Source organism: Oncorhynchus tshawytscha, linkage group LG07, assembly GCF_018296145.1.
Source record: "Oncorhynchus tshawytscha isolate Ot180627B linkage group LG07, Otsh_v2.0, whole genome shotgun sequence".
NCBI classification, from domain to species: domain Eukaryota; kingdom Metazoa; phylum Chordata; class Actinopteri; order Salmoniformes; family Salmonidae; genus Oncorhynchus; species Oncorhynchus tshawytscha.
Window position 1 is genome coordinate 5,206,478 of NC_056435.1, and position 26,223 is coordinate 5,232,700.

Sequence of the window (26,223 nt, forward strand, 5' to 3'; positions counted from 1 at the left end):
GGATACAGCAGGATATGAGGAAGGGACACAGGGGATATGAGGAAGGGACAGAGCGGGATATAAGGAAGGGACACAGCGGAATATGAGAAAGGGATACAGCAGGGTATGAGAAAGGGATACAGCGGGATATGAGAAAGGGATACAGCGGGATATGAGAAAGGGATACAGCAGGATATGAGGAAGGGACACAGGGGATATGAGGAAGGGACACAGCGGAATATGAGAAAGGGATACAGCGGGATATTAGAAAGGGATACAGCGGGATATGAGAAAGGGATACAGCGGGATATGAGAAAGGGACACAGCGGGATATGAGGAAGGGACACAGGGGATATGAGGAAGGGACACAGCGGGATTTGAGAAAGGGACACAGCGGGATATGAGAAAGGGACACAGTGGATATGAGAAATGGATACAGTGGGATATGAGAAAGGGACACAGCGGGATATGAGAAAGGGACACAGCGGGATATGAGAAAGGGACACAGCGGGATATGAGAAAGGGACACAGCGGGATATGAGAAAGGGATACAGATTGTGCGATCAGATCATCTTAATGAGTGCGAGGCCATGTAGCAGATGCATCTGATAGTACTGTGGGGATATAGTATCCAGGTTCATTTGAACCCGTGGCATATACATTATTTAGTGGAGGCCAAAAGTATGTGTGTCACTTTCAAATGGATCCTGTATCCGCCTGGCACACTCATCTTACAGGAGTTGCAACACTCACGTGCATGCGTATGCATGCACACAAACACATGCACATGAACTCAGCAAAAAAATAAATGTCCCCTCACTGTCAACTGCGTTTATTTTCAGCAAACTTAAAATGTGTAAGTATTTGTATGAACATGACAAGATTCAACAACTGAGACATTAACTGAACAAGTTTCACAGACATGTGACTAACAGAAATTGAATAATGTGTCCCTGAACAAAGGGGGGGGGGGGTCAAATTCAAAAGTAACAGTGAGTATCTGGTGTGGCCACCAGCTGCATTAAGTACTACATTAAGTGCATCTCCTCGTCATGGACTGCACCAGATTTGCCCGTTCTTGCTGTGAGGATGCCCACTCTTCTACCAAGGCACCTGCAAGTTCCCAGACATTTTTTGGGGGGAAAGGCCCTAGCCCTCACCCTCCGATCCAACAGGTTCCAGACGTGCTCAATGGGATTGAGATCTGGGCTCTTCGCTAGCCATGGCAGAACACTGAAAATCCTGTCTTGCAGGAAGGAAATCCAGCACAGAACTAGCAGTATGGCTGGTGGCATTGTCATGCTGGAGGGTCATGTCAGGATGAGCCTGCAGGAAGGGTACCACATGAGGGAGGAGGATGTCTTCCCTGTAATGCACAGCGTTGCGATTGCCTGCAATGACAACAAGCTCAGTCCGATGATGCTGTGACACATCGCCCCAGACCATGACGGACGCTCCACATCCAAATCAATCCTGCTCCAGAGTACAGGGCTCGGTGTAACGCTCATTCCTTCGACAATAAACGTGAATTCGACCATCACCCCTGGTAAGACAAAACCGCGATTCCTCAGTGAAGAGCACTTTTTGCCAGTCCTGTCTGGTCCAGTGATGGTGTGTTTGTGCTCATAGGCAATGTTGTTTCTGGTGGTCTGGTGAGGACCTGCCTTACAACAGTCCTACAAGCCCTCAGTCCAGCCTCTCTCATCCTATTGAGGAAAGTCTGAGCACTGATGGAGGGATTGTGCGTTCCTGGTGTAACTCTGGCAGTTGTTGTTGCCGTCCTGTACCTGTCCCGCAGGTGTGATGTTGGGATGTACCGATCCTGTGCAGGTGTTGTTACACGTGGTCTGTCACTGCGAGGACGATCAGCTGTCCCTCATGTCTCCCTGTAGCGCTGTCTTAGGCGTCTCACAGTACGGACATTGCAATTTATTGCCCTGGCCCCATCTGCAGTTCTCATGCCTAAGGCACGTTCACGCAGATGGGCAGGGACCCTGGGCATCTTTATTTTGGTGTTTTTCAGAGTCAGTAGGTATGCCTCTTTAGTGTCCTAAGTTTTCCTAACTGTGACCTTAATTGCCTACCGTCTGTAAGCTGTTAGTGTCTTAACAACCGTTCCACAGGTGCATGTTAATTCATTGTTTATGGTTCACTGAACAAGCACGGGAAACAGTGTTTAACCCCTTTACAAGGAAGAGCTGTGAAGTTATTTGGATTTTTATGAATTATCTTTGAAAGACAGGGTCCTGAAAAAGGGAAATTTCTTTTTTGATGAGGTTTACATACACACACACACACACACACACACACACACACACACACACACACACACACACACACACACACACACACACACACACACACACACACACACACACACACACACACACACACTGCCCTCTCCCTCCCAAAGCAGATCAGAAGTAAGAAATGGGCCTCATAATCTGTAGCACTAAAGTCCTCTTCATTCCCATGGAAAAGACATAACTCAACAGTTACATACCAGCCATGTCATGACAAGTAGGAATATCATTTGTTATCATGGAATGCAAAAAGTAGGATGGGGGTGTATTTCTCTACAGAGAAGTTCTCCATGAAAAAAAAACACTGTATTGCTTCTTTTGTATCCAAATAAAAGCTCTAATTTCTAAACGTTCATTAGATTAACGTGGGCTTTTTTTCAGCAGACGGGGAATTGCTGCATGCAGTACTAGACATGTGGGTAGGTACGATCTATTCCTGGCTTTCTAGTCACTCAGTATCAGATCTCTGTCTCGCATACTCCAGTTACTGAGGTTTACTTCAGAGCTTGGTTTTCACACGTCACCAATACGGCAGGTGAGAAGGGACACTCTACCTAGTGAATAGTAACACTAATACTGCAGCCTATGTTTACACAATGTTTCATGGGGTGTTCATGTAGCTCAACAGCTACAACAGAGATGCACATGGCACTCACTGCCTTGGACGTTATGGGACTTTATCAAACATTTCCTTTTATATGATTTAGTTGTGCTTATTTCACGATAGGTGTTAAACAGTGTATTGACCTTCCTTATTTATTGACTATACATCTTGAAACAAACGTCCATTTGATTGAACTTCTAACAATGCTTGACCAAAAGAACAATGCATAAACTGTTATTGAAGATTTTTTTCCCCAAACGTTACACTGCTTCCCCTGTTCAATCATTCGTCATGTTCTCTTGACAGCCGGGGGGGATAGTTTAATGACTGACTTCCCGGAAACCAGACTGAAGAGACAGATTGCAACATAGACAGTTGAGAGTTCACCATTTTAGTGAGGGAAAGCTTCATCTTGAAGTTTTGGAGGGGAATGACTAGGCTACAAGCAAAGAGCTATTTAACTTATCCTAAGCTTTAGGCCAAAGTTAGCTTGTTTGGCTTGGTACTCTGCCCAGACCAGACCGTTCTTTAAACACAAACTCAGATGGTATCTGGACATTTCTCAGCCACCTCTCTCTCTCTCTACTGCTGCTGCTGCTGGCTCATTTAGCTCTCCTTACAATGCAGCTAGAGTCAACAGGGGATAAGGGTCTCATAGAACCCATGTTTCCCAGGTACTAAAGTAAGACTTTCTTTTACAAAGACAGATGGAAGACGATGAATGTGCAAGACAATCAACATGAGTTACCTTTGTGTATGTAGACTGAAATGAGCCCTACAGTGCCTGTCATTAATACAGATGCAGGATCTTAATTTGAGCCAGTTTGTTACAGCAGGAAAGGACATTTGAATTATTATGTGGATTACAATTAATGGATATTTTTGAAGGGGTTGATACATTTTTTCGTTAAGGTAAATCAAGTCTGAAATGTCAAAGTGGAAATTACAAATTTAGAAGCTTTTTGTAAACTCAAACACACTACAGATTTACATTTCCTGTTGTGCAGGAAAATTCTCAGCAACAAAAGAATGATCAAATATGTCTGTAAAACCAGAGACTGGAAATGGAACAGAACGGAGCCAGTGCAGTGTGTGGGCTGTGAGCGCCCTCTACTGTCTCCTGGCTCTAATATCACGCTCTCCAGTACCCATTGATAATTTAAAAAATGAGGCCAATGCTGCAAATGTCCCCAAGTAGTTGCTATTAAGTAATCTATTCAAATAAACGATGTGCTATACCCAAATCCAACACTTGGATAAAACAAATTTAATGAAATATCACATGATAATTATACAGAATATACTATATATATTAGTTATTATACAACTATAACAACTTGTGGACACATCCTGGCAGGGTGTTTCTGTACCTCAGCTACGACATTCAAATATAATACTTATTCTTGACAGCTCAATACATAAAACAATACAGGGTTTAAGTATTTAAATACCCCGTTGAGAGGCTAGCCAAGCTTTCCACTGGATGGCAGCAAAACATTTCCACCGCACCAAATCCATAGCTGAGCCACACACACACACACACACACACACACACGCGCGCGCGCACACGCACACGCACACACAGCTTCTTATCAGAAGACCACAATTATTTTTGTTGGAGTTGACAAAAATATTGTTTTATGTTTTCAAAGATAGGCTGCCATGTTTCAAAAACGTGTAATCGTTTGCTACAGTAGCCGACACTTTGGTAGTCCATGTATAATTTGATTCACCTGGGAATGATTGGCTAACCGTAGTCACGTTGCCTGTAGGGCTCGTGTCAACCCCTTTCTCTCCACCATTGTCAGCGCGCGCAGCCGAAAAGACCTCCACGCATCAGTCGTGCTGCAAAACCTACTAATTCATTTACAACATAATCAGTTACAGGACCATATCACTCTGTTATGCGTTTGTGTGTATGGTGCGCAAATATAATTTAAGCTGCATTGAAAATTAGCCTTTAATTTAACAGTTGTCATTGAGATTTGTTTATTTTAGCCAGTACGGGAGGTAATGTTATACAGTTGCCAGTTTTTCGTGATGGGTTTGACAAGATGATTGGTAAGTCATTGTTTTTGATACCTCTGTATTAGTCTTTCCCTCTAGCCTTTTCAATTCCTATATAGCACGGTATACCGCGATACCCTGAGCGCATTGCTGTGCTTTTTCACTATCTGAATCTTAAACAAGCTGAGTGAGTGCATGATTTGAGAGATGTTACGCTAACAATGCACATATTTTGCAAATATAAAGTGTTTTGGAATAGAATAGTACATTTTGTTGTAGGATACGTGGTTTGTCATAGAGGCCTCAGAGCCTTCAGGTTTTCTTGCTTTGTCACAGGCATAACTACATTACGTTTTCATTCAAAAGGTTTCACAACTATGTTTTATTATTAAAACAATTTGACATTGGTTATATATAAGTTGTAGTTTATATGCTAGTACCCCCAAAAAATGTATAATTAATGACATCATAGTTGAACCTTTTCTGTTGAACTTATTCCAAGGTTATGCATAGTTAAAACAGATTGATTAAACTGTGTTTGCATGTCTTATCATAAAAAATCTATGCTCTTGTAAACACACACACACACACACACACACACACACACACACACACACACACACACACACACACACACACACTTCAGTGCTGCAGAGAGGAGGCTACTGCCCCAGTCAGTCTGTTGAGAAAGGGAAACTGTGTGTGTAGAACTGCTGGGCCCCACTCCTGAGTCCCCTGGGAACCAATTATTCATCACAAGAGGAGAAGGGGGGGGGCAGCAACGCCTGCCTTCCACTTCCCCAAGCCAAACTCTCACTATAGGCTGTGTCTCACTGCATGAGTAGTTTCTATGAGAACCCAATCCACACTATTAGTGAATTGTGTCTCACTATATTTCAGCCATTGTCAAGTAAGAATACATTAGCTCATCAGTCCTCACCTGTGCGCATTTCCTTACAGGCCAGCGACGTCTCATGCAAACAACCTAACTTGATCTCTCAGCATCTAAGGTAGGTTGGCTTTAACTTGTCCAAGCATTGTTGTTCCAGTTTGTATAGACTGATTTTAAACATAAACTCCATATAAGGTCTGTCCAACTAGCAGCCCTGTTAGCTGTCTGGCGTTTCCTAAAAGGTTCCTGATGGGAGAAGTCATCATGTAGTGAGTGGGGCAGCTAAGTGTCCGTGCAGGCTGAATGATGCTTGATTTATCTGGGTAGAGCCTCTCTTTGTCCACCACCACATGGTTATTATCTCTACAGGAGATATCAGGGGAGAGAAAATAGAACTGGAGAAGTATGGGGTGTTATTACACAATACAATGCAAAGACACACACACACACACACACACACTCAGTAAAGGTCACCCTGATTCTCTGTCTGTCAACATCTGTCTATCAAATCCATCATCAAGCAATTCCCAATGCATAAATTATATTACTATAGGTGTCATGCCATGTTTTCATCAGGCTTTGACTGTATATTATTAAGGTGAAGGATACATTGTTACAATTTCATAGCTAGGGAGGGAGGGAGGGAGGGAGGGAGGGAGGGAGGGAGGGAGGGAGGGAGGGAGGGAGGGAGGGAGGGAGGGAGGGAGGGAGGGAGGGAGGGAGGGAGGGAGGGAGGGAGGGAAGGAAAGCGGTTGCATCATTGTCTGTTAAAGATAGTATTCTAGTCACACTTTCAATGAATGCTTCATAATGCATAGTAATAATATGATCGTCTATACTGTATTTTACATGTAGAATTGTATTACTATTCTATTTTTCAATGGATCATTCTGTATTGTCTTTGATACAGCTCCATAACTATTGTGTGCAACCACACTGTATATTAATTACATCTATACTCATCGCCCCTCCTGGCTAGCATACATAACAGTTCTTCTTTGTGAGATGTGGTATACTTCCCAGTCCAACTCATGCTTCAGCATAGTGCTCTCCCCTCGCCTCCACCCCCCTCCCTCTCACTCCACCCTCCTCCCCCTTGTGGCTGGTTGCCATGGCAGCTGATTGGAATGTTCACTCAGTCTCCAGCAGCATATTGCTGTTCACCCCCTAGGAGAGGACAAGCCGCTTACAGAAGGTAACATCTAGGTATTAACCAGGGTGCTGAGGTCCGCTGAAAGTGTGATTCATTCATTTCGCATGTTCATTACTTGTAAGAGATGGTCATTATTTGGGATTATTTAGTATAATAAAATATATATATATATATATTAGATATATTAACCACTGTAAAAGTATAGTATTCTTTGTATTTGCCTTGTTTTATGGATAAATGTTCATCTGGGTTTTATTTGCAGGTTTAGTAAACTTATTCTCCAACCCCCCAATCATAGCCAACCATGCTCACACCTCTTTAAGGCTTCTGTCTGGAGACTTTCCATGAAATAAACTCTCAGACAGAATGCGGACAGGAGATACACAGCACCTCTCACCTTCCACATTCATTGAGGTAATTACTTTGCATCCCCTTGTTGCACGTTTGATTGGAGAGAGATAATATGAGAGAGAGCAAGGGAGAGAGAAAGAAGTTGATATGGATAGAGAAAGGGAGAGGAGAGAGAGAAACATATAGAGAGAGAGAAACAGAGTGAGAGAGAAACACAGAAAGAGAGAGGGGGGGATGTTGAGAGAGAGCAAGGGAGAAAGAGATATGGGGAAAGGGAGGAGATGTATAGAGAGAGAAACAGAGAGAGAAACAGACAGAGTGAGAGGGGATGTTGAGAGAGAGAGAGAGAACAGACAGAGTGAGAGGGGGATGTTGAGAGAGAGAGAGAGAAAACAGACAGAGTGAGAGGGGGATGTTGAGAGAGAGAGAGAGAAACAGATGTTGAGAGAGAGAGAGAGAAACAGACAGAGTGAGAGGGGGATGTTGAGAGAGAGAGAGAGAAACAGACAGAGTGAGAGGGGGATGTTGAGAGAGAGAGAGAAAACAGACAGAGTGAGAGGGGATGTTGAAGAGAGAGAGAGAGAAACAGAAAGAGTGAGAGAGGGGGATGTTGAGAGAGAGAGAGAAACAGACAGAGTGAGAGGGGGATGTTGAGAGAGAGAGAGAAACAGACAGAGTGAGAGGGGGATGTTGAGAGAGAGAGAGAGAAACAGACAGAGTGAGAGGGGATGTTGAGAGAGAGAGAGAAAACAGACAGAGTGAGAGGGGATGTTGAGAGAGAGAGAGAGAAACAGACAGAGTGAGAGGGGGATGTTGAAGAGAGAGAGAGAGAAACAGACAGAGTGAGAGGGGATGTTGAGAGAGAGAGAGAAACAGACAGAGTGAGAGGGGGATGTTGAAGAGAGAGAGAGAGAGAAACAGACAGAGTGAGAGGGGGATGTTGAGAGAGAGAGAGAGAGAGAAAAGGGGGATGTTGAGACAGACAGTGAGAGGGGATGTTGAGAGAGAGAGAGAGAAACACAGAAAGATGTTGAGAGGGGATGTTGAGAGAGAGAGAGAGAAACAGACAGAGTGAGAGGGGATGTTGAGAGAGAGAGAGAAAACAGACAGAGTGAGAGGGGATGTTGAAGAGAGAGAGAGAGAGAAACAGACAGAGTGAGAGGGGATGTTGAGAGAGAGAGAGAGAAACAGACAGAGTGAGAGGGGATGTTGAGAGAGAGAGAGAGAAACAGACAGAGTGAGAGGGGGATGTTGAGAGAGAGAGAGAGAAAAACAGACAGAGTGAGAGGGGATGTTGAGAGAGAGAGAGAGAAACACAGAAAGAGAGAGGGGGATGTTGAAGAGAGAGAGAGAGAGAAACAGACAGAGTGAGAGGGGGATGTTGAGAGAGAGAGAGAGAAACAGACAGAGTGAGAGGGGGATGTTGAGAGAGAGAGAGAGAAACAGACAGAGTGAGAGGGGGATGTTGAGAGAGAGAGAGAGAAACAGACAGAGTGAGAGGGGGATGTTGAGAGAGAGAGAGAGAAACAGACAGAGTGAGAGGGGGATGTTGAGAGAGAGAGAGAGAAAACAGACAGAGTGAGAGGGGATGTTGAGAGAGAGAGAGAAAAGAGAGGGGGATGTTGAGACAGAGTGAGAGGGGATGTTGAGAGAGAGAGAGAGAAACAGACAGAGTGAGAGGGGATGTTGAGAGAGAGAGAGAGAAACAGACAGAAAGAGAGAGGGATGTTGAGAGAGAGAGAGAGAAACAGACAGAGTAGACAGAGTGAGGGGGATGTTGAAGAGAGAGAGAGAGAAACAGACAGAGTGAGAGAGGGATGTTGAAGAGAGAGAGAGAGTGAGAGAGGGATGTTGAGAGAGAGAGAGAGAAACAGACAGAGTGAGAGAGGGATGTTGAAGAGAGAGAGAGAGAAACAGACAGTGAGAGAGAAGTTGAAATGAGAAAGAGAGAGAGAAATAGACAGAAAGAGGAAGTGTGGGTGAGAGAGAGAGAGGAGAGAAAGAGAGAGAGAGAGCAGTGGCTGGGAGAGAAATCAGTAGCAGATTTGAAATGCAGCACAATTAGTTTCACCAGTCACTAGGAGAAGAGAGGGAGAGGAGAGCAACGGAAAGGGGCTCACTAACTCGCTCTAGGACACATACAGTAGTAATTGGACGTCTCCACTATCTCCTCTTGTCGTGCTTCCAACAGCTAGGCCATATTTTGTGCAGTGGTGAAGGCTACTGTTTATTCAGTCAGTGGGAAATAAATACATGTTATACCACTCATTAGAGTGCATTTGCTTAACATTTTCGACAGACTGAATGTGATTTCCAGTGATGCGTTAGCTCATGAGACAAGTGTCCGTAGATTCACTTTGCAAATAGTTCATGATCTTACGTTGGTCTTTGTTCTCCAAAAGCTTTAGACTGTGAGTGCATACTGACAGAATGTCAGCCCTCCCCAATACTATATCAGCCTAACAAGCCATTCTATTCTGTTATGTCTAAGTAGAATTTAGAAGTAGAATGTCCCTTATAGGATTTGAGTGGTGTGCTGGTTTAAGATGGAAGGGTATTCCTTCTCTCGTGCTATATGCCTGGTATTGCTATAGCAACCAGTTTTCATTAATGTATGGGTAAACTGTAGCTGCTACACACACACACACAGACAGACACACACACACACACACACACACACACACACACACACACACACACACACACACACACACACACACACACACACACACACACACACACACACACACACAGACACAGACACACAAAGAGGACAGTCAGAATAGTCGTAGAGGGACTGATGGTGTAACGCCTTTCTGTCACCTTCCATCTTAAAGCAGAAGTTTCTCTTGTTATTTTCACCCATGGTACCATTATAAGACCATAGTGACTCTGAAGAGCTCTGAATAAGGGAGATACAGCCCTCTGATTAAGGGAGATACAGCTCTCTGAATAAGGAGATACAGCCCTCTGAATAAGGAGATACAGCCCTCTGAATAAGGAGATACAGCCCTCTGAATAAGGGAGATACAGCTCTCTGAATAAGGAGATACAGCTCTCTGAATAAGGGAGATACAGCTCTCTGAATAAGGGAGATACAGCCCTCTGAATAAGGGAGATACAGCCCTCTGAATAAGGGAGATACAGCCCTCTGAATAAGGAGATACAGCGCTCTGAATAAGGGAGATACAGCTCTCTGAATAAGGGAGATACAGCTCTCTGAATAAGGGAGATACAGCCCTCTGATTAAGGGAGATACAGCCCTCTGAATAAGGGAGATACAGCCCTCTGAATAAGGAGATACAGCTCTCTGAATAAGGGAGATACAGCCCTCTGATTAAGGGAGATACAGCTCTCTGAATAAGGGAGATACAGCCCTCTGAATAAGGAGATACAGCTCTCTGAATAAGGGAGATACAGCCCTCTGATTAAGGGAGATACAGCCCTCTGAATAAGGGAGATACAGCCCTCTGAATAAGGAGATACAGCCCTCTGAATAAGGGAGATACAGCCCTCTGAATAAGGGAGATACAGCCCTCTGAATAAGGAGATACAGCTCTCTGAATAAGGGAGATACAGCCCTCTGATTAAGGGAGATACAGCCCTCTGATTAAGGGATATACAGCCCTCTGAATAAGGGAGATACAGCCCTCTGATTAAGGGAGATACAGCCCTCTGATTAAGGGAGATACAGCTCTCTGAATAAGGGAGATACAGCCCTCTGAATAAGGAGATACAGCCCTCTGAATAAGGGAGATACAGCCCTCTGAATAAGGGAGATACAGCCCTCTGAATAAGGGAGATACAGCTCTCTGAATAAGGAGATACAGCTCTCTGTCTGGTATTGCTCATGACTCATGTCTATTTGAAATATAATGGCAGAACATATGAATGGCATCGTTCCGTGATTTGTTCGATGGCGTCTAGTCTAATTTTAGATTTTCCTCTTCGTCTTTGTCTGTCCACTTCTCTCTCTCTCTCTCTCTCTCTCTCAATTCTGGCAATCCAGCAACATTTTCAACTGAAAGAAAGATCACATTTGTGTAGGTGGGTGGGTGGATAGGAAGAGGAAACATTGTTCCACAAAGTCAACTCCCTCACATCTCCTTCAGCCCCCTGCCTTACCCAGCCCTACTCCCCTGTACTCCCTGTACCCAGAGGTGAAAACAGGTCTGTGTGTCTTTGTGTGTGTCTGCCTGCCTCCGTGTGTGTGAGTGTCTGCATGGGGGCGTGCATGTCTGTGGCAGTAGACTTCTTCAGCGCCAGATGACACTAGGGGCCGTTCTTTTAGGAATCCCATTCAACTGACCCTCTCTGTGAGGTCATTCTAGAATCTAGAGAGGGCCTCATTTCTCAACCTCCCTGCCTGGAGGCTGAATGGAGGCTGGCTAGCTAGCCTAGCGCTAATTCAACCAGTCTCACTGCAGCGAGTGAGTCAGGGCTCCTCTCTGCTGTATGACACACACACACCATTAACCCAATGAATCCCAACATGAATGTAGGAGGAGGAGGAGTAGAGAGGAGAGGAAAGGGGAAGTAGAGAGAGAGGAAGAGAGGAGATGCAAAAGGGTATTTTAGGGCAGTGAGTTAAGTTGAGTTGACAGTTGGCCCGTATTCATAATCGAGACTGAGTGTCTGTGGACAGGGTCAGGACTGGCATCGGTGCTTCCCACTAAGCTTTGTCACTCATCTCCATGCTATTTGTGGCAACCTGAGCCTGTAAAGTGACACAGTGTTGTTGTGTCTGTCTGTTATACAGGGGGCAGTGCAGGGTTTGGGATTATAAAAGGGAGATTTTGTATTGCAGATCTGTCTCCTTGCCCTTTTTGCTATTTTGTTGAAATTGTCTGATTACACCCCCCCCCTCTCTCTCTCCCCTATTCTTTCATTCTATCCTTTTTCTCTTTATGTGATCTCCAAGGACTTCCTCCTCTACCTCAGTCAGGCTTCGGCACTTCAGCCAGCACAAGCTAACGAGTCTTTGTGTGGAAATGGAGGGTGAGAGAAAGAGAGAGAGAGAGAGAGAGAGAGAGAGAGAGAGAGAGAGAGAGAGAGAGAGAGAGAGAGAGAGAGAGAGAGAGAGAGCTAGAGGGAGAGAGAAACTGTCTGAGAAAGCTGACAGCAAGCGACACCAGAGAGAGAGAGAGGCAGAGAGGAGGTAGAGAGGAGGTAGAGAGGAGGCAGAGAGGAGGTAGAGAGGAGGCAGAGAGGAGGTAGAGAGGAGGCAGAGAGGAGGTAGAGAGGAGGCAGAGAGGAGGCAGAGAGAGGCAGAGAGGAGGTAGAGAGGAGGCAGAGAGGAGGTAGAGAGGAGGCAGAGAGGAGGCAGAGCCATCACCTACAGAGAGATGAACCTGGAGAAGAGTCCCCTAAGCACGCTGGTCCTGGGGCTCTGTTCACAAACACAAACACACCCCACAGAGCCCCAGGACAGCAACACAATTAGACACAACCAAATCATGAGAAATCAAAAAGATATTTACTTGACACATTGGAAAGAATTAACCAAACAAATAGCAAACTAGAATGCTATTTGGCACTAAACAGAGAGTACACAGTGGCAGAATACCTGACCACTGTGACTGACCCAAACTTAAGGAAAGCTTTGATGATGTACAGACTCAGTGAGCGTAGCCTTGCTATTGAGAAAGGCCGCCATAGGTAGACCTGGCTCTCAAGAGAAGACAGGCTATATGCACACTGCCACAAAATGAGGTGGGAACTGAGATGCACTTCCTAACCTCGTGCCAAATGTATGACCATATTAGAGACACATATTTCCCTCAGATTACACAGATCCACAAAGAATTCGAAAACAAACCCGATTTTGATGAATTCCCATATCTACTGGGTGAAATTCCACAGTGTGCCATCACAGCAGCAAGATTTGGACCTGTTGCCACAAGAAAAGGTCAACCAGTGAAGAACAAACACCATTGTAAATACAACCCATATTTATGTTTATTTATTTTACCTTTTTGTACTTTAACGATTTGCACATCATTACAACAATGTACAGTATATAGGCACAATTTATATAGGCACAATTCTTTATTCTTTTGGAACTGCTGTGCGTGTGATGTCTACTGTTAATTTTTATTGTTTATTTCACTTTTGTACACTATCTACTTCACTTGCTTTCACAATGTTAACACGTTTCCCATGCCAATAAAGCCCCTTGAATTGAATTGAATTGAATTGAGAGAAAGATTGTGAACCCTAGACAGACTCCTGGGTGCTAAACAACAGAGTAAGAGGGTAGCAGCAAGGTCTGTTCTTCTGGGAGCCCTATCGATGTGGACGTTTATGTAGTGAATAATGTGGGGAAGCGCTAGAGGATTCCTGGAGTTTGCAAGGCGATACGACACAGGTCAGTCAGTGGTCACATACATTATTGAAGTGTGGTGGTAATATTTCCTCACCTTTGGTACTTTTACATGTTATGGGGGGAACTCGCGAATGGGATCCATTCAGCACAGGACACTATGTGTAGCATCTGGTGTGGAGGGAGCTTATGCAACATTGTGTTCCCAGTGTATATCCTGCTGCACCGCTTACTGTTCTTCAGAGAGAGAGAGAGAGAGAGAGAGAGAGAGAGAGAGAGAGAGAGAGAGGTGGTTAGCGAGAGAGAGAGAGAGAGAGAGAGAGAGAGAGAGAGAGAGAGAGAGAGAGAGAGGTGGTTAGCGAGAGAGAGAGAGAGAGAGAGAGAGAGAGAGAGAGAGAGAGAGAGAGGTGGTTAGCGAGAGAGAGAGAGAGAGAGAGAGAGAGGTTAGCGAGAGAGAGAGAGGTTAGAGAGAGAGAGAGAGAGAGAGAGAGAGAGAGGTTAGAGAGAGAGAGAGAGAGAGAGAGAGAGAGAGAGAGAGAGAGAGAGGTGGTTAGCGAGCGTAGGGGAGGGCGAGTCTCCCTCCACCTATTCTCTCACTACCATTGCAGGGTAGTCTGCTCCTATGTTCTGTTCTGTTGTGATGCATGATGTCCTCCGGTACCAGTTCACAGAGGGAGAAGCTCCCAGCCTCAGGTCCTGTTGTGTGGCCATCAGTAAGGAGGCATTTATTATGAGATTGGGATTTGTGTGGACAGTAAACCACCGTTTTAAGTGGTATTGTTTTGCACATAGTATCCATCATGTCTAAAACAGGCGACGACTGTCCGAAATTAAACATGTCTCACATGTATATGATGACACTGTTGTCACGGCAACCACCACAGGGTTTTCAAGGAATAGGTAGCATGGTGCACGGAGTGCTGGATTCTGAAGATGGGAATGAGAATACATGACTGAAAGGAAGTGTAGGAAGTCGGTACATGATGCTTGGATATAGCCACGGAAACCCTTACCCAGTTCCCACCATGTCCCCATACTGTCACCGTCGGGGGTTGTGTTTGAATTTTAGTCTAGTTTATTCACTCCACCATTTAAGAACAAAAAACAAGAACACATACAACTTGAGAAGCCATACAGGCACATGAGTAACATCATGGAGGATAACACACAACAACGTCTGGGACTTATTTCCATTGTGGTCCTCTTGAAACAAGATGTCTAGGCAAGATGCAGCCCGGTTGAACACAGTATGACAGCGAGATGTCCTGTACTGTATGTGGAGTGGGGATGGGAAGGGAAGGGGGGGGGGGCTGCCACTGCAACATCCGTGTATTATGTCTAAAGCATCCCTCTATGAGTCCTGTGTGTGTGCACGCAGAGTGCAGGTGATTACGCGTGTGTGTGCACGCACAGTGCAGGTGATTACGCGTGTGTGTGCACGCACAGTGCAGGTGATTACATGTGTGTGCATTCCTTGATGCGTGTTCCCTTTCAGTCAGTCAACTTCGGTACAACACACTATGGGGAGTTGCACCCTGGCGAAAACACAATTGGAACACGAGACTGTCTTACGTTGTGCCATCTCAACTGTCCCGTAGTGGTAGAGACTGCTCACCCCCTGGATGTTGTGTGCTGAAGTGTGTACGATTCTCATACGTTTCCCAATCACAAACAATTAGTTATTCTTCGAATTGCTTGGCCTGGCTATAGCAATAAGTAAACTGGCTGACGCTACCGAAACGACGAAGGCTAACAAGCCGGGATCGGATTCGCGACCATGCCCCAAGATACTCACGTTGGTTGCTTTGTATGTCTCGGCTCGGTGCATGCTCAAACTGCCCTCACTTGAATCTATTTGTGTGCGAGTCTAGGGGATGGCTGGCACTGTTCCCCTACTAATCCGTGGCACAGGTTCTCTTGACAATCGAGTAGCATTCTTTAGGGGGCTTCGTGTTTCCGATAGTGACTTCCTCTCCCGGGTGCCTGTACCTCGGCTGATGGTTTGGGTCGTTGGTCGGGTAGAACGTCTCCCGGCTCCTGTGCGCACTGTCGCCGGTTACGGGAGGCTACTTGAAGGGCGACAAGGTTCTGTGGGTATCCCCACCACCTGTAAATGGAGGTTTTTGGATTTAAAAATAATCTTTATGTAACATTTATTGTGTAACTGGGAGTCTCGTGAGCACAAACATCCGAAGATCATCAAAGGTAAGCGATTCATTTGATTGCTTTTCTGACTTTTCTGACTCACCAATCTACTTTGCTGCTATCTGTTTGTAATGTTTTGTCTACTGAGAGAGATGTCCTAACATAAACGCTTGGATAGCTTTCGCCGAAAAGCTTTTTTGAAATCTGACACGTCAGATAGATTAACAACAAGCTAAGCTGTGTTTTGCTATATTGCACTTGTGATTTCATGAAAATTAAATATTTTTAGTAATTTAATTTGAATTTGGTGCTCTGCAATTCAGCGGGTGTTGACGAAAATGATCCCGCTAACGGGATGGGTGCATCAAGAAGTTAACGAATGCCTGAAACACTGATGGAGCATTGGCTCAGCCAAATGGTATCACCAAGTACTCGTGGTGACCAGACATCGTGCTAAACAGTCTTCCATTCATCCCCCTCCCGGATGTGGATGAGCTTGTTTGCACTCCGCAGGTCCAATTTGGTAAAAAAATAAAAATAAAACGGGCCCCACGGAGCTTTTTGACAGCTGCCGGAAAACATTGGGAGAGTTTAATAGTACTTTGAGCTGATTTCATTGAGTCCTCTAATCAATACATGGGCGTAACCCTCCATCTTTCTTGGGCACAAAGATGAAGCCAGCTGACGCAGGAGAAGAGGACGTGCGGATCCTTGTTGTAGCGCCTCTTGGATGTAATCCTCCGTGGCCTGGGTCTCAGCCACCGACAGAGAGTAGATGCTCCTGTGAGGAGGCACAGACCCTGCCAGCAGGTTGAGGGGCGATGAGGAGGAAGACAGGTGGCACAGGTCTTGGAGAATACCGCCTCCAGGTCCTGGTATACCTGGGTTGTTGGGCTGAAGGGCAACCACAGGACTCTCAACCGACGAAGAACCAGCATTCGGGTGACCAGTCTGATTCTCATTCTCGACCATGAGATGGTGGGGTTATGGCATTGAAGCCAAGGGAGATCTTGTGAACTGGTAATGTAGAAGGGGATGTTCTCCTGATGAATGGACTCCACGGTGAGGGTGAGTGGTTGGGTGATGTGTGTAATGGTTCCGAATCCTAGTGGCCGACTATTGAGGGCTTGAACCGGGAAAGGAGAGGGGGTATGAGATGTTAAGAGAGGAGGCAAGGGTCTGGTCAATTAAATTCCCTGTGGCACCGGAATCCACTAACGCTGAAGACACATTACATGAGGGACAGTCAACTAGTATGATGGACACCAAAAAGAGTTTAGCAGAAAGTGATGAATGTGGAATACTCACTCCTGCCCCAGGAGGTGGAAGATCACGTGACTCTGCTCTTGCGGATCCCAGATTAGGAAGTCCTTGACCACAGTACAGACAGAACGCCATCTGGCTCAGTCTGCGTCACGGGGAGGCATGTGACCCCTACCTCCATGTGTTCAGGCTCTGATCCAGAGTGTTCACTGAGAGAAGTGATGAGTGCCGACGCTGCCGAAGTAGGATATCCAGAGGGACGGCCATCACAATGAGTGCGTCCAAGCAGGGGTTGTTGTCGACAGGCCAGTTCCATCTGGACCTACTGGTGCAGACCTCTTCTGAATAGCGTACAAAACACCCACTCGATCCATCTGCTGGATGCTGCTACTGTCCGGGAGGTGAGCGAAAACTCGGCAGCCGTCTGGTGCCCCTGCTGTAATTGGAGTAGGCGCTCACCCCCCTCTGCCCTCCAGGGATGATCAAAGATTCCTTTGTACAGAGCCATGAACCCCTCATGAATCTAGCTCCTACGCTCCTCTCCCAGACGGCCGTGGCCCATTCCAACACTCGCCCAGTCAGCAGAGAAATAACCGTGGCAACATTGGACCTCTCGGTGGTGGGGGCTCCCATTTGGTGCTTAAAGTAGAGGGAGCACTGAATTAGGAAGCCACGGCATTTAGATGGGGTGCCGTCATATTTATCCGGGAGGGACAAACAAGCTTCCCTGACCTGAGCGGGTTGCTAAATGTGCTGGTTGTGCCGGCTCGCTGGGTCAATTGGTTGTAGAGTATCCTACGCTAGTTGACGGCAACGCTTCCGGGTATGTTCAAGACGTTGCACACTGTGAAGAACCTCTTCCATAGCCGTTGTACTAGCTGGTCATGGTGTTGAAGTAGAAGGTATCCCTGCTCGTCGACTGTCTGGGAGATACTCTGTTTTCCTGCTGCTTCCATTGTTGTAGTCAGTATTCTGTAACAGAGACGTCGAGAAGCAGGTGAAACTTTTAATAATACAACAACCATGAACCGAGACAACAGTAGAGTCTATGCATAAACACAGGAATACTACAGACTGGGGAAAGAACCTAAGGGAGTGCCAGATATAGGGGAGGTAATAAGTGAGGTAATGGAGTCCAGGTGTGCATAATGATGATGTGTAGGTGCGCGTAATGATTGATGCCAGGTGTGTGTATTGATGGATCCCAGGACCTCGGCATTACTCTGGACCCTGATCTCTCTTTTGAAGAACATATCAAGACCATTTCAAGGACAGGTTTTTTCCATCTACGTAACATTGCAAAAATCCAAAAATGTCCAAAAATGATGCAGAAAAATGTATCCATGCTTTTGTAACTTCTAGGTTAGACTACTGCAATGCTCTACTTTCCGGCTACCCGGATAAAGCACTAAATAAACTTCAGTTGGTGCTAAATACGGCTGCTAGAATCCTGACTAGAACCAAAAAATTTGATCATATTACTCCAGTGCTAGCCTCTCTACACTGGCTTCCTGTCAAAGCAAGGGCTGATTTCAAGGTTTTACTGCTAACCTACAAAGCATTACATGGGCTTGCTCCTACCTATCTCTCTGATTTGGTCCTGCCGTACATACCTACGGTCACAAGATGCAGGCCTCCTATTTGTCCCTAGAATTTCTAAGCAAACAGCTGGAGGCAGGGCTTTCTCCTATAGAGCTCCATTTTTATGGAACGGTCTGCCTACCCAAGTCAGAGACGCAAACTCGGTCTCAACCTTTAAGTCTTTACTGAAGACTCATCTCTTCAGTGGGTCATATGATTGAGTGTAGCCTGGCCCAGGAGTGGGAAGGTGAACGGAAAGGCTCTGGAGCAACGAACCGCCCTTGCTGTCTCTGCCTGGCCGGTGCCCCTCTTTCCACTGGGATTCTCTGCCTCTAACCCTATTACAGGGGCTGAGTCACTGGCTTACTGGGGCTCTCTCATGCCGTCCCTGGAAGGGGTGCGTCACCTGAGTGGGTTGATTCACTGATGTGGTCATCCTGTCTGGGTTGGCGCCCCCCCTTGGGTTGTGCCATGGCGGAGATCTTTGTGGGCTATACTCGGCCCTGTCTCAGGATGGTAAGTTGGTGGTTGAAGATATCCCTCTAGTGGTGTGGGGGCTGTGCTTTGGCAAAGTGGGTGGGGTTATATCCTTCCTGTTTGGCCCTGTCCGGGGTGTCCTCGGATGGGTCCACAGTGTCTCCTGACCCCTCCTGTCTCAGCCTCCAGTATTTATGCTGCAGTAGTTTATGTGTCGGGGGGCTAGGGTCAGTTTGTTATATCTGGAGTACTTCTCCTGTCCTATTCGGTGTCCTGTGTGAATCTAAGTGTGCGTTCTCTAATTCTCTCCTTCTCTCTCTCGGAGGACCTGAGCCCTAGGACCATGCCCCAGGATTACCTGACATGATGACTCCTTGCTGTCCCCAGTCCACCTAGCCGTGCTGCTGCTCCAGTTTCAACTGTTCTGCCTTCTTATTATTCGAACATGCTGATCATTTATGAACATTTGAACATCTTGGCCATGTTCTGTTATAATCTCCACCCGGCACAGCCAGAAGAGGACTGGCCACCCCACATATGCTCTCTCTAATTCTCTCTTTTTTTCTCTCTCTCGGAGGACCTGAGCCCTAGGACCATGCCCCAGGACTACCTGACATGATGACTCCTTGCTGTCCCCAGTCCATCTGACCGTGCTGCTGCTCCAGTTTCAACTGTTCTGCCTTATTATTATACGACCATGCTGGTCATTTATGAACATTTGAACATCTTGGCCATGTTCTGTTATAATCTCCACCCGGCACAGCCAGAAGAGGACTGGCCACCCCACATAGCCTGGTTCCTCTCTAGGTTTCTTCCTAGGTTTTGGCCTTTCTAGGGAGTTTTTCCTAGCCACCGTGCTTCTACACCTGCATTGCTTGCTGTTTGGGGTTTTAGGCTGGGTTTCTGTACAGCACTTTGAGATATCAGCTGATGTACGAAGGGCTATATAAATAAATTAGATTTGATTTGATTTTGATTTGACCGGTGGTTAGTATACCCGCTACGTCAAACGCCGAAGGGGAGGAGTGGGAGTAGACGTGACACAGCCATTAAATCCAGTAGATAGTGGTTAGAGGTCGACCGATTATGCTTTTTCAACGCCGATACCGATTATTGGAGGGCCATAAAAAGCCGATACCGATTAATCTGACTATTTTTTATTTGATTTATTTGTAATAATAACAATTACAACAATACTGAATGAACACTTATTTTAACTTTATATAATACATCAATAAAATCAATTTAGCCTCAAATAAATAATGAAACATGTTCAATTTGGTTTAAATAATGCAAAACTAAGTGTTGGAGAAGAAAGTAAGTGCAATATCTGCCATGTAAAAACGTTTAAGTTCCTTGCTCAGAACATGAGAACATATGAAAGCTGGTGGTTCCTTTTAACATGAGTCTTCAATATTCCCAGGTACAAAGTTTTAGGTTGTAGTTATTATAGGAATTATAGGACTATTTCTCTCAATACCATTTGTATTTCATTAACCTTTGACTATTGGATGTTCTTATAGGCACTTTAGTATTGCCAGTGTAACAGTATAGCTTCCGTCCCTCTCCTCGCTCCTCCCTGGGCTCGAACCAGGAACACAACGACAACAGCCACCCTCGAAGCAACATTACCCATTCAGAGCAAGGGGAACAACCACTCCAAGTCTCAGAGCTAGTGACGTTTGAAAACGCTATTAGCGCGCACCCCGCTAACTAGCTAGCCATTCCACATCGGTTACACAAGCCTCATCTCGGGAGTTGATAGGCTTGAGGTCATAAACAGCGCAATGCTTGACGCACAACGAAGACCTGCTGGCAAAATGCACGAAAGTGCAGCCTGCTGCTGCCTACCATCGCTCAGTCAGACTGCTCTATCAAATCATAGACTTAGTTATAACATAATAACACACAGAAATACGAGCCTTAGGTCATTAATATGGTCGAATCCGTAAACTATCATCTCAAAAACAAGACGTTTATTCTCTCAGTGAAATATGGACCCGTTCCGTGACACAACTTCACCTGGTTAATATTGAATGATAACCTGGATTTCTTTTAGCTAAATATGCAGGTTTAATAATATATACTTCTGTGTATTGATTTTAAGAAAGGCATTGATGTTTATGGTTAGGTACACATTGGAGCAACGATACGCACCGCATCAATTATATGCAACGCAGGACATGCTAGATAAACTAGTAATATCATCAACCATGTGTAGTTAACTAGTGATTATGTTTGATTGATTGATTGTTTTTTATAAGATAAGTTTAATGCTAGCTAGCAACTTACCTTACCTCATCGTCCTGTACCTGTTGGGAGAGATCAATGCCCACCATGGCATGAACTGAGCAACCATGTACAGTAGCATGCGTTTGCTCAGCGAACCATGTAACATTTCTTACCACATTCTTTCTCTCTCTCTCTCAGGGGCAGACGTTGGGTGGTAGACCTACGGCAGGATGAGTGGGATCCTGAAGAGGAAGTTTGAGGAGGTGGAGGTGGACAGCCCCTCCCCCTGCCTCTCTCTCCGGGGGTCCGATGACGAGGTCTCTGCCGGCAGCGACAGCGGGAACAGCAGCGACAGCGTCAACCCCGGCACCTCCACCCCCGTCGCCCGTGAGTTGCTTACCCAGCATGCATGTACTTGACTGCTTAACTATCAAAACCAGCTTTTCCAACTTTGGACAACACTGTCAACTATTTGACCCCAAGTGAATTAAATAGCGCCTTACATTTTGCTAGTGAGTAGCCTTCCATCTTTTCAGTGTAAAAACTCCCTGTTACGAGAACCTCTTCCTCACCTACTGCTTTTCAAATCAGCTGGGATTCCTTCAAGCACCACCAGCATAGAGAGCCTCAGCGGGATTAGAATGATAGGGAGAAACAGGAAGTAACTCTTGGGAGTAGTGTGATTTCATCTCTCTTTAGGAGTCATAGGGGGTGATCTCCCCTAGCTCCTGCTCCCTGTGGGTTTTTAGATGACAGGGAGAAACAGGAAGTAACTCTTGGGAGTAGTGTGATTTCATCTCTCTTTAGGAGTCATAGGGGGTGATCTCCCCTAGCTCCTGCTCCCTGTGGGTTTTTAGATGACAGGGAGGATGTTAGGGATGCTAGAACTCACTCAAAGGGTCCATAGGGATATCAATAGCAGCAATACTCTCGATTGGTGCAGCGGTCTAAGGCAAGAGTGCAAGAGGTGTCCCTGCAGTCCCTGGTTCAAACCCAGGCTGTATCACATCTGGTTGTGATTGGGCGTCCCATAGGGCGGTGCACAATTGGCCCAGCGTCGTCCAGGTTTGGCTGGGGGTAGGCTGTCATTGTAAATAGTCATTTGTTCTTAACTGACTTGGCTAGTTAAATAAAGGTTAAGTAAAACATTTCTATAGTGATACTTTGTCTCTAAATGCCCCTTCTCTCTCCTTCTCCCTCCTTCTCTCTCCTTCTCCCTCCTTCTCTCCCTCCCTCTAAATGCCCCCTCTCTCTCCTTCTCCCTCCTTCTCCCTCCTTCTCTCTCCTCCCTCCTTCTCCCTCCTTCTCTCTCCTTCTCCCTCTTTCTCTCTCCTTCTCTCTCCTTCTCTCCCAATACCTCCTTCTCTCCCTCCCTCTAACAGCCGCTTCTATCTTGAGGCGTGAAAGGCGCCTGCTGGTGCGCAATGTGCACTTTGAGAGTGTGACGGTGTACTACTTCAGCCGGCGCCAGGGCTTCACCAGCGTGCCCACGCAGGGCGGCAGCACCCTGGGCATGTCCACGCGCCACAGCTGGGTGCAGCGCTACACTCTGGGGGAGTTCGCCGTGGAGCAGGAGAGAAGCCACCGAGACATGCTGCGAGACCACCTCAAAGAGGAGAAACTCAACTCCATCAAACTCAAGGTAGTCAAGTCCATCTAACCTGGTCAACTCCATCAAACTCAAGGTAGTCAACTTTCCTAAACTTTTTTAGCCCAGAACCCCATTTTGATATCTGAAAATGTTTGTGACCATCACATACTTTTAATATGGGGCTTTTGCAAATTAGTCTGACATAAGGTATCCAGCATCCCGGAGTCGCCTCTTCATTGTTGACATTGAGACTGGTGTTTTGCGGGTACTATTTAATGATGCTGCCAGTTGAGGACTTGTGAGACACTTATGTGACACTTACTTGTGAGACACTTGTCCTCATGCTCAGTTGTGCACCGGGGCCTCCCACACCTCTTTCTATTTTGGTTAGAGCAAGTTTGCGCTGTTCTGTTAAGAGAGTAGTACACAGCATTGTACGAGATCTTCAGTTTCTTGGCAATTTCTCGCATGGAATAGCCTTAATTTCTCAGAACAAGAATAGACTGACGAGTTTCAGAAGGAAGGTCTTTGTTTCTGGCCATTTTGAGCCTGTAATCAAACCCACAAATGCTGACGCTTCAGATACTCAACTAGTCTAAAGAAGGCCAGTTTTATTGCTTCTTTAATCAGGACAACAGTTTTCAGCTGTGCTAACATAATTACAAAAGGGTTTTCTAATGATCAATTAGCCTTTTAAAATGATAAACTTGGATTAGCTAACACAACGTGCCTTTGGAACACAGGAGTGATGTTTTCTGATAATGGGCCTCTGTACACCTATGTAGATATTCCATAAATAGTCTGCCGTTTCCAGCTACAATAGTTATTTACAACATTAACAATGTCTACACTGTATTCTGTTATTTTAATGGACAAAAAATGTGCTTTTCTTTCAAAAACCAGGACAATTCTAAGTGACCCCAAACATTTGAACACTAGTGTACGTTGTTTTTCTTCAGGATTTTGGAAATTCTCCCGCGACCCCATTTTCATATCAGGTGACCCCACATGGGGTCACGACCCCAAGTTTAGGAACCACTAGTCTAACTGTAGGTAGTCAACTCCATCAAACTTATGGTAGTCAACTTTAGTCAACACCATCAACCTAAATGTAGTCAACTTTAGTTCTCCATCAAACTAAAGCTAGTCAACTTCGGTCAATTCCATATAACTAAAGGTAGTGAATGTACCTCAAAGTAATCAACTCTGCCTAGTCAACCCCCATCAAACTTAAGGTAGTCAACTCCGTCTAACTAAAGGTTTGGACTGTGCCTTTAATGCCTTTGTATTAGAGTATCCAGCAGTGCAGTGGCAAAGGCACTTTATTAATAATAGATTGCGTAAAGCATTCACAGTGGCACTTCTCCAAGTGCATTACATTGTACACCGATGTGGTGCATGCCAACTATTTTTGTGCTAGAAATCAGCTAACATAGCAGAGAGATGAGGAAGGAATGTTTTCCCATTTGTAAGCCGGGGATAACCAGGAAAGCAGGGTGGCATTAGGACTAGGTTATGAATTCAAGGTTAATGACAAATTACATGAATAACCTGAGTGCCACAGTCCTTTCTCGTCAAAATGACCTTTACATTGTTTATAATGTATTTCTTGTGTATTCACTAGCACTTTAAGCTGCGTTATCGCAGTGATTCTAATCCAACACAAGGGGATGCGCTAACACAAGCGGTCAGTATTAGGAAGGTGTTCGGTATACTCAGTGTGCATCGCTAGAGAGCATCACCATCTACTCGTGTGATTTTCCTCCAGCTGACCAATAATGGCACTGTTGAGTCGGACGAGGCAGAGTCGCTGACCCTGGACGATATCTCAGAGGACGACATCGACCTGGACAACACGGAGGTGGACGAGTACTTCTTCCTGCAGCCGATGACCACCAGGCGGCGCCGCGCTCTCCTCCGGGAGTCCGGGGTGCGACGCATCGACGTGGAGGAGAAGCATGAGCTGCGTGCCATCCGGGTGTCCCGGGAAGAGTGCGGCTGTGACTGCAGGGGGCTGTGCAACCCCGCGACCTGCGCTTGCAGCCTGGCCGGCATCAAGTGCCAGGTAAATGGAGCTGTGGTGAGGGTCTCCTGAATTACCTCTGTCTGTATGTTTGCCTGTTAAATGATAGCTGGCCCGCTATTGGTTGGCTGGATGTTTGCCTGGCTGTTTGCCTGTCTTTTTCCTTGTCTGTCTGTCTGTCTGTCTGTTTGACCGTCTGCTATGTCTATGCCTCTGTCTATGTGTTAGTTATTCATTGAAAATCGGAACCGTCCAGTTTTGGAGGCTAACTGAGGCGTTGGTTGTCTGTCTGTACAGGTAGATCGAATGTCATTCCCGTGCGGTTGCAGCAAGGAGGGCTGCAGTAACAGCACAGGCCGCATCGAGTTCAACCCCATCCGTGTTCGCACCCACTTCCTGCACACCATCATGAAGCTGGAGCTGGAAAAGAGCCGCGAGCAACAACAACAACCACAGGTCACCAATGGCAATGGTTACCATGGAGAACTACCAGTCAACGTCCCTGTCCAGCGTGCTCTGCAGTACCCCCTGATGTCTGACAACATCCCAGTCCTGCAGGCTCCCATCATGCACCTGCCAAGCGCCAGCGACGCAGAGCAGCATCTAGAAGAGGAAGTAGACGAAGATGAGGAAGACGATGAGGAGGAGTACGAGGATGAGGACGATGGTAGTAGTTTATGTAGCGGCCTCTCTGACTGCAGCACCGACAGCCTGCACACTAGTGACTCTGAGGAGGAAGAAGAGGAGGAGGAAGATGACTGTGAGTCTATGGAGGAGGGGGTGAGTGGACCCCCAGTCTCTCACACAGAGGTGGTTCCTCTCTCCTCTGTGTTGGGTTACACTGATGTCACACACACCAACACCAACCACGCTAACCCCAACTCATACTACCACAACCCTTCATCAGGGTACTACCAGATGGACAACTCAGCCAACTTGAACCCCACACCCAAAGCCCCTAGTGAAGCTTCCTCACTCCCCAATAGGCAGGGGGCCACAGATGGCCCCACGGTCGTGTCACAGGAGCAGCCTAAAACCACCTCCGAGCCGCACACAGACCACCTCAGCCAGATAGAGCGACTGTATATGCATTTTCCCCACACTGACAAAGCACCAGCAGCCAACGCCTGTTCCTCAGCCCCGCAGCAGAGCAACACTCCCCACAGTGGGGAGACTAGTACACTACACCATGAGCAGCCCTATCAGACACAGGTTAGCGTTTTTCATCATGAATCTTGTTCTAGAGGCAGCTCTGCGGAGTGGTCACTAGCTGGCACAGCCACAAAGTCATAAAATCAGA

At 46.2% G+C, this 26,223-nt stretch overlaps 1 protein-coding gene across 3 annotated transcripts; it reads left to right on the plus strand.

The window, feature by feature from the left end:
• Positions 1-4,692: 4,692 nt before the first annotated feature.
• On the plus strand, positions 4,693-26,223 carry LOC112253724 (cysteine/serine-rich nuclear protein 3). Of its 3 annotated transcripts, none has more exons than XM_042323963.1 (6): positions 4,693-4,947; positions 5,854-5,903; positions 21,508-21,696; positions 22,692-22,951; positions 24,669-24,980; positions 25,221-26,223. In XM_042323963.1, exons 3-6 carry the CDS (start codon positions 21,540-21,542, stop codon positions 26,214-26,216), a joined length of 1,725 nt encoding a protein of 574 aa, XP_042179897.1. In that variant the 5' UTR covers positions 4,693-4,947; positions 5,854-5,903; positions 21,508-21,539; the 3' UTR covers positions 26,217-26,223. The 3 variants fall into 3 exon arrangements, with proteins under 3 accessions (XP_042179897.1, XP_024281454.1, XP_042179898.1); XM_024425686.2 differs by having other exon boundaries at positions 24,669-24,965; XM_042323964.1 differs by lacking the exons at positions 4,693-4,947; positions 5,854-5,903 and having other exon boundaries at positions 21,306-21,696.